Consider the following 8551-nt stretch of genomic DNA (forward strand, 5'->3'; position numbering starts at 1 on the left):
CCTGGTGTGTGCTGCAGAACTTGGGAGGACTCAGCATCCCCTTGCTTGGTCGGGGGTCCCCTCCAGGCAGTTGGGGGCATGGAGCTGAATTTGGGTTAGGGGGGTGGTGGGGTGGGCAGAGGGGCTGCCCCATTGCTGGCCACCCCACTCAGAGCACAGCCCTGCTCTCCTCTCGCTCCAGCTCAAGCCCTGGCTGCTGCTGGTGCCACCAAGTCCCACGGGGGCCACGTTCTAGAGCGCCGACACATGACACCGAACCTCTCGCCATCCTTTTCGGTTCTCCTGGAACCCCTTCCCTCCTTCCAAGGGTGGGACCACCCAGCACAGCCCAGCCAGGACACGGGTCACCCACAGCACCAGCAGCTCTGCCCCGGCCCAAAGGAGACGTGGGTGCCAGGAGGTCTTCTGCTGGAGTGAGGTCCCCCAGGAGCCAGCCGGCGTGGGGGACAGATCGGCGATGTCCTGGTCATCAGGCTTGTGTGGACAGCTGGGCAGGGACATCTGCGGTGGTGACACCCCCCACAGTGCCCATCCCCTGCCAGAGCAGCCCTGGGGGAGCGTAGGACTCCCCGTTGGTCTCCCAAAGCTCTGTCAAGGAGCACTTTTGGGTGGAGACCAGTCAGTGCCCATCATGGATGGTGCTTCCACCTGCTGTTGGACATGGATGCTCCAGCTCTGCTCCTCTTCCCCTCCCTGTGCCCTGAACCTGCTTTTAGCATCCTGGGGGTGGTCACCAGCAGAGCCTGGGCTGTCCCATCCTGGTGCTGGTGGCTCAGCAGGAAGAAGAAGGAACTGTGTGGGGGACATGATGGATGGAGATGGGATGGGAGGGAGGACACGGACGGGACAGGTGTGCTCAGGATAGGGATGGTCCAAGAGCTGGCCAGGGCACTGGTGCCCTGCTGGCATGGATGAGGTCTGGGAAGGGGTGGGGATGTCCCATGGAGCTGGTGGGACCAGGTGGGACCAGGTGGAACAGTGAAGCCATGGGCTCGGCAGGGATCCCTCTGTGGCGCGTGAGGTTGAGGAGGGAAAGGGGCTTGGGGCTCATCCTCAGCTGCCCCGTCACCTCTGTCTCAGCCCCTTGGAAAGTTTGGCTCCTCATCCCACCAGGAGCCCTTCCTTGGTTGGGGTCCCTGGAGCAGGTGGAGCCTTTGCTGGAGGGAGATCCAGGAGCTGTGGCAGGGGGATGCCAGGTGAGGTTCTGCAGCTTGGCAGGGGTGGGGTGGGCAAGGGATGTGGAGCCCCCCCCATGCTGCAGCTTTCTCCTCTGGCCTGATCCTGACACCCCCCAGGACCCTGCCCCCTGCTCCCCCCCTCCCCTTGCCCCCCCATTTAGCAATACTGGTGGGATCCCAGGAGCCCCGAGCTTCCCGCAGCCCTCTTAGCTCATAAAGCTGGCCCTTTATTTTGCTATTACATGCCTTAATATATGCTTTATGGAAATTATACATTTATAATATAAATCTATATTTGTTTTTTCTCTTCTTTTTTTTTTTTCTTATTTTTTTTCTGGAGGTACTGGTTTGTGCTCTGCTCTCTCACTGCAGGGTTGTTGGCATCAGCCCTGACAATGAGTTAAAAAAAAAAAAAAAAGCAGATTCTTTCCCAATTTATCAGAGAAAAAAAAAAGAAAAAAGAAAAGAAAAAAAAACTATTTAAAATATATATATATTTTCTGCTTTTCTTAAAAGCAAATTTATTTAAAATAAAATATAAAGAGACTGTAAGTTTTGAAAGAGATGATGCATTTATTTCTGGGATGGCTGGGATGAGCCCCCCAGCCTGTGTAACCCCACTTACATTGGCTGTGGGAACACCCCCAGGGACATGCTGGGGACCAGGGTGGTGGCTGCCTGGTGGGTAGCCGGGGAGACAGGCAGACCCAGTTCTGGGGGTCAGAGGGGATGAGGAGCATCCTGGTGCTCCTGCTCTTGCTGTTCCCCCCTGGTGAGCTCCAGCTGCATTGTATGGAACCTGGTGATCATTATTTTGTTGTGGGTTTTTTTTTTTAAAAAAAAAAAAACCAACACAAAAACCAAACAAACAAAAAAAAACTGATTTAATTTTATTTTGGTTCTTATTTTTCGCAACACTTCATCTACCAGTGACTTGTAACCCAGGAAGGATTTGCAGCAGGAGGAAATCTTATTTATTCACAGGGGGGAGGGTGGGCAGGGGGAGACATTTATCCTCTGGGGTTTTTTTGCTAGTGTTAGAGAAATAAAAAGTATCTCAGAAACAACGAGGTGCCAGTGTCTTCTGTCTAGAGGTGACCAGAGGTCACAGCTTCAGTACGAGACTGAAGAGATGGGTGACAAAGGGCTGCAGGACCTTAACTGGTAAGGAAGGGTCACCCCGTGCCATGCCAAGGCACCTGCTTCTCCCTCTCCTTATTTTGGGGGTAAACAAATCTCCAGTGGTGTTCATTTGTGATGGCTTCAAGCTGCACCAGGGGAGGTTTAAACTGGACATTAGGAGAAAAAAAAATTTCACAGAAAGAGCGGTGAGACACTGGAAGGGGCTGCCCAGTGGGGTGGTGGAGTCCCCATCCCTGGAGGGATTTCAGGGTCCTTCAGATGTTGGGGGATGTGGTTTAGGGGAGAACTTTGTGGAGCAGGGATGATGCTTGGACTTGATGGGGCTTTTCCAACCTGAAATATTCTCTGATTTTAGCTGTAGGTAGAATGAAAAACATGTCTGTCCCCAGCAAACCAGGGAACAGAGGTTCTTAAATCACAGCACTGGTCACTGGGGACTTCCCTGAGGGACACGGGGTGAAGAGGTCCCTTTTTGTCACCCTGCAGCCACCATCTCCCCCTGGCAGGAGATGCTGTGGGTGCTGCCAAGCTGTTAATGATTTGCAAGGATGACGTAGGGGGACTAACGACCTTTCCAAGGGTCACTGCCGGTGGTGGCAACTGGTGGCCCCGTCCCTCTGCTGCCAGCAAGATGGTTCCTCTGTCCGACTTTCAGCGTAAGAGGGTGGGTGGGCTGGGGTGGCCTTGTCCCCAGGGTGCTGCCCACACCGTGGGGATGCTCCCTGGAGCTGAGCCAGGGCTGGAGGCTGGAAATCTTGGGGTAGGGAGAGGTCCTGGGGTAGGGAGACCCAGGAAGAGCTGGGTTTGTCCACGCTATCTGCCCCAAGTCTGTAGAAGGAGAAGGGGCTGGGGAAGTGTCTGGGTCACCTGGAGCATCTCCGGCCTCTCCCACCCACTGCCTGTACCAACACCTTCTGGGCAGCTGTTTAAACAAACGCTGGAGAGGACCTTCCAGTTTGGTTTTTTTTCTTTGTGCTTTAATCTTCATCCAGCAGCCCAGAGGAGTTTCTGGGGTACCCACCAGCCTCCCCAGGGCTCAGGCAGGTGGAAAGACTGTTCCCAAGCTTTGGAGAGAAATCCAAAGCCCATTTCTAAGAGGAAAAAAAGCTAGGGAGGTGCTAAGGGGGCGGTGACCACAGCCTGAGTGTCCAAGCCCCAATCTCAGCTCTCCTGTCCTCCACAGGGATTGGTGTGGGATTGGTTGGCTTTGGCCTCTTCTTTGTCCTTTTTGGGATGCTCTTGTATTTCGACTCAGTGCTCCTGGCTTTTGGGAATGTGAGTACAGGGAGGCTGGGGCTGGAGCAAAGGGATGGGGCAAAGGGTCCATCTGGGGCAGGACTTCTCTGACCTGCTCCCCTTCATCCTCCCAGATCCTCTTCCTCTCTGGCTTGGTCTTCATCATTGGCTTCAGGAGGACCTTCACCTTCTTCTTCCAGAGACCAAAGCTGAAGGGCTCCAGCTTCTTCTTTGGGGGGGTCCTCATTGTGCTCATGAGGTGGCCCCTCTTGGCATGCTGCTGGAGGCTTACGGCTTCATCACCCTCTTCAGGTCTGTCCCACAGCACCCAGGTCCCCAGCACAGTCTGGGTGCCCTGGCTGGAGAGCAGAAGCTGAGGGATCCTTGTGCTGGGCAGAGTCCCCACTGCTCCCCCTCCCAGCAACCCTGTGGCACGGAGCTAAACAGAGTTTTGTTTCTATGCAGTGGGTTTTTCCCGGTGGCTTTTGGGTTTTTGGGCTCACTGGTGAACATCCCTGTGCTGAACAAGGTGAGCAGAGCTCTGGGCACGGTTCTCTGGGGTGGATGTGACCCTTGGGGTTTGTGCTCCATGGGTCACATCAACCCAGCACTGTGGGACCAGACAGGGGAGGTCCCCTGAGAATCCACTGGAGAGTTTTCCTGCTGATCAGGATCTGTCCCTCTTGCAGCTCTTGCAGAAAGTGGGAGGCAGCAGCTCCATGGTGTGATGGAGCAGTCCCTGGAGGTGGGATTGCTGTCCCCAGCTGAGCTGCTGCTTCCTGGGACCCTCAGGTGCTGGCTGGAGCCACCCCAACTCCAGGGATGGTTCCTCTCAGGGCTCCTGTGAGCAGCTCTGAGGGGGTCTCTGGAGCCCAGATGCTGTGCCAGGCAGGTTTCTGGAATCATCAGCATTATTTTATCCTTTTTGTCTTCTATTGGTGAAGGATTTAATTAAAAAGTGGGTTTGGAGACCAAACTCAGACTGTGCTCCTTTCCCGTGGCTCAAGGCTTGCTCCAGCTCTGATTCCTCTTAGTGTCACCATGGCTGGAGGTGGCATGGGGACCTTTCCATGGTGGTGGCCCCGGCCAGAAACCTCAGGCAGCTTCCCAAGAAGAGTCCCACAGGGATGTGGGTTGGGGAAGAGCAGAACCCCCAGGGAAAAGCAGTAAGGGGCAGGCAGGTTAGAAAAACACACATTAAACCACATCAATGTTTCATGACCTGATAGGAAGAGAGTAAATCCCCCTGGTGACATTCAGTGACCATGAAAAAGCAGATGGCATCTGGGGTTGGTGATGTTGGGGTGGGAGCAGCGGCTGGAGCAGCTGCAGGGTTGCAGTGGTGTCTCTGAGGACCAGGACTTATGTTTCCCAGACACCTCTTTCCTGTGGGATGTGGTGGGGAAGGAGCAGAGCTGGAGCTGCTGGTGCTGCCTCCAGGATGGAGCTGGTGGGAGCTGTGGTGGTGGTGTGCACCAGGACAGCTCTGCCAGGGTTTGAGGCAGGGAAACATCTCCAGCACCCTGTGCCCACCCAGCACCATCATAAGTGGCTACACCAGGGCAGCTCTGCCAGGATCATGGCTTATGACCCAGGGAGGAATCCAGCTCCATCCATGGCATTCATGCACCTTTTCACCTGCTGGAAGGGTGATGGGAAACTGCTGCTTTCCAGCCTGTGCCTGCTGGGACAGAAGGGCTGCTCTGGCCTGTATGCTGGGGACCCATCACACCACATCACCCACCAGGTGCTCTCTGTGTCCCTTCTGGAGCTGACTGGGCCTTAAGACCCTTTCAAGTTGTTTTGAACCCTGATGGGGGCTGGACCTGTCCTGCCTGGATGCTCTGGAGGATCAATATCCCCAGGGTAAGGGGCTGGATACTCCCAGGGGCAGGAACATCCACACTGGGCAGGAACCCAAGGACAAGCAGAGAGGTCCCTCCTAGCTTTACACCAGGTGATTTTAAAGGAGTTATTTTGTTGGGGCTGGAGAAAGTCCTCTCCCTAGGAGCAGAGCCAGGGCTGCTGGAGAACTGGTTGGATAACTCAGTGGGTCTGGGCAAGGAGAGACACAAACTGGGTGGATATCAGCCAGGTTTCTGTGTGCACTGGGGAAGCCGGGTGCAAGTTGGAGCTTAATTAAAGCAAGGCAATCACATCAAAGCTGGTCCCTGTGCAGATCCCCTCCTTAACTTGCAAGAATTAATTAATGAGTCTGAGTTAAACCTCTTCCCTCTTGATTGAAACCCAAGGTGACTGAGCTGGTGGCAGTGCCTGGTGGCACTTAACAGGAATTTACCCTTTGCAGTGGGGTGCAAACAGAGCTGGGAGCTGCTCTGGGAGCTCAGCTGATGTTGGGTAACTCATCTGGGCACCCAAAATGCCCAGGACCAGCTCCCCAGCAGATACAAATCCTCAAGGTGGGAGTAGCCAAGTGACATCTCTGGGGGGAAGGGGTTGGGGTTGGCTCAGGGGGAGTTTTTCCCTTGCTGCTGGGTTTTGAGGGGGTTCCTTTGAGCACAGAGCACAGTTAGGAGGCTTCCAAAGGTGGAAATATAAACAAAAGAGCTGGAGGTACCCTGGCTGTGGAAAGGAGGAAGGTAGAGGGTGGCTTCAGGGCCAGTTTGATGATAAATTGGAGGGGTTTGGACTGGAGGAAGATCCAGGCAGCTGCTTGTGGAGGAGGGATGGAAGAAGAAAGATGGGCTTGGACATCATACAGGGAAGCAAGGGCTGCAGCCCCCCAGAGTGCCTGGCTGCAATTCCTGTCTTTGCCTACCCCAGCTGAAAATGTGGGCTGGAGAGCAAGTTTTCCTGGGCCAGCTTCATCTTCAGGGGCTCTCCCAGAATGAAGAGGAGGGGTCCTGGGAGCCTCGTGTGCAGGAGAATGTGGCTCCCCCATCCCCATGGCAGCAAGCATGGAGGAGCAGGGAGTGTGGCCCCATCCCTTCACCCTGCTGGGAAAAATCCAGCCAGGATAGAGCATGATCCTTGGTGGTGGCAGGGGACATTGCCCATCAGGCTCTGAAGTGACCTGCGGATAGCTCTGGGAGGGAGCAGCCAGGAGAAAGCTGGACCTGGGGCTGCTCACCCCAGCCTGGGTTCCTGAGACTTTATTTGTGGGGCAATGTTTTTCCTCCAGTTCAGTAAATTCCCATTTTTCCTGTGCCCTGCCAGAGCACTTGGGGGTTTAAGCAAACACTTTGGGTGCAGCCCAGCTCTGCTGACGTCAATGGCCAATTCCCTCGGTGTCAGTGCCATCCAGAGCCTCCTCCAAGTCCTTCCCAAAAGTTGTTTTAGTGAGTGAGCTTTTTGGTCAGCTGGAATGTGGATCCTTGCAAAACTCTTGGGTTTTTATTAGCAACAAACTCATGAACCTGAGAAGTGTGTAAAATGTGTGGGAAGGACAGAAAGGCATCTACGTCTTTTTTACTGTTCTGAAATATCCCTACAGAAATCAAGCTTTTCACTAAAACTTCCTAATGGTTCTATTTAGAGAAGGAGTACTTAATATTTCACTTTTTATTTTAAGAAACAGGCTCATTCAGCCCAATACTAGAGAAAAACACATTTGTATTGCAGAAAAGGATTTGTTTCTTTCTGGAAAACGTTTTCCGTGAATCTCCTATTTCTTAGCTCAATTATTTGACTCTTGAAAAGCAGGCAGGGGAACAACTTAAGAGCCTTCCCCTGCTATTTGCAGATCAGCTGCTCTGTACAGGCTGTGGAACCCCAGCCCTTTTGCAGCAAACTGCAGCAGGATGGGAAGCCCGGGAGGAGGCTGTCACCTTGCCTGGTAGCCCTGTCACATTCAGTGGTCGGCATTCAGGTGAAGTGATGCTTTGGGAAGAACTTCCTGATCCTGGGAGGCTGCATGGGAAGAGTTCAGCATCTTCCTTGCAGCTCTGGGTCTCCTAAAGCCCTGGGGATAAAATCAGCCTCTTCCCAGAGCTGGCTGATGTCCCTGGGGATGCCCTTCCCGTGCTGCCCTTCCAGCCAGCCAAGAGGTGCTCCTGCCCTCCTCCCTGCACAACCACAACCATTTCAGGTTATTTAAAGCCCTTTCCATCCCATCGACAGGAGGGGAGTGGGGAAATGCCTTGTGGGGTTTTTTCTTGCATGGGGGGAGGTGCCCCTGTGTCCAGGGACATCTTCATGCCCTGGTGCTGCCAGCCAGGGACTGGGTTCTCTGCTGGGGGTGGCTGAGTTGGTTTTGCCCCTTTATTCCTTGGTTTTTCTTCCAAGGGGGGTGTGGTGCAGGGAAGGGCTGTCCTTTAGGGGACCCCAGTACCAACATCCTTCCCCTCCTGTACCCACAGCCCTTCCCCATTCCCAGCTGCATCCTGCTCTGCCTGTCCCTCAGGAGAGGAACCATCCAGCCCTCCCGGGGGAGAGCCATGCCCCAGGGCATCTCACACTCCTCGGGGCTCCTGCAGACCTGTGTGTCCTCGGCCAGGGCCAAAGGGGACCTGGAAATGCTGCAACCCCACTGCCCCCGTGGTCCTGGGGACCACCTTCCCTTGCTAGGTGACCCTTTTCCTTTGATGTCACACTGCACCCCAGCCTCTCCTTTGGGGAATGGGGCTTGGCAGAGCCTGTGGGATGTCCGGGAAGGGGATTTATGCCTGGTGGCTCCCTGCCAGCCTTCCTCTTGCATCTCTGCATCTCCCAGGCTGGGCTGCTGCCTCCTGACCTCTGCACCTCACTGCAACCTGGAGGGCCACTAGGGTCCCCGAGTGACGCAGCCCCGGGGCTCAGCATGGGAAAAGACGTCAGGACTGGGGGGAGAGGGGGTTCAAAACCCCCGGGGTCAGCCCCTCAGTGCCCACCGAGGTCAAGCTTCCCTTGGCTCCAAACGCCTCGGCCAAAATCCCCCAGGGAAGGAGGGCTCCAAAGCCCTGGTTTTTGGGGAGACATCTGTAGTTGTGGGGTGTGCTCGTTATGTCCTCCCCCACCCCCCAGCACTGGTGTCCCTGGACATGGGTGACAGCAGC

The 8551-nt window shown here is 54.8% G+C and overlaps 2 protein-coding genes across 2 annotated transcripts in view; both read left to right on the forward strand.

Moving 5' to 3' along the window:
- Window positions 1-1523, forward strand: part of PLEKHA6 (pleckstrin homology domain containing A6) — a 33599-nt gene extending 32076 nt beyond the window's left edge. The window contains 1 exon segment of the mRNA XM_030465473.1: window positions 182-1523. The gene's annotated coding sequence lies outside the window, so the exon portion shown is untranslated.
- A 1371-nt stretch (window positions 1524-2894) lies between these two features.
- On the forward strand, window positions 2895-4533 carry GOLT1A (golgi transport 1A). Its single transcript, XM_008499409.2, is given in 6 exon segments — window positions 2895-2977; window positions 3505-3596; window positions 3692-3821; window positions 3824-3869; window positions 4023-4086; window positions 4247-4533. Coding segments are annotated over 6 exon segments (396 nt in total). The 5' UTR covers window positions 2895-2952; the 3' UTR covers window positions 4286-4533.
- Window positions 4534-8551: the final 4018 nt, after the last annotated feature.

Source organism: Calypte anna, chromosome 26 (genome assembly GCF_003957555.1).
Source record: "Calypte anna isolate BGI_N300 chromosome 26, bCalAnn1_v1.p, whole genome shotgun sequence".
Lineage (NCBI taxonomy): Eukaryota > Metazoa > Chordata > Aves > Apodiformes > Trochilidae > Calypte > Calypte anna.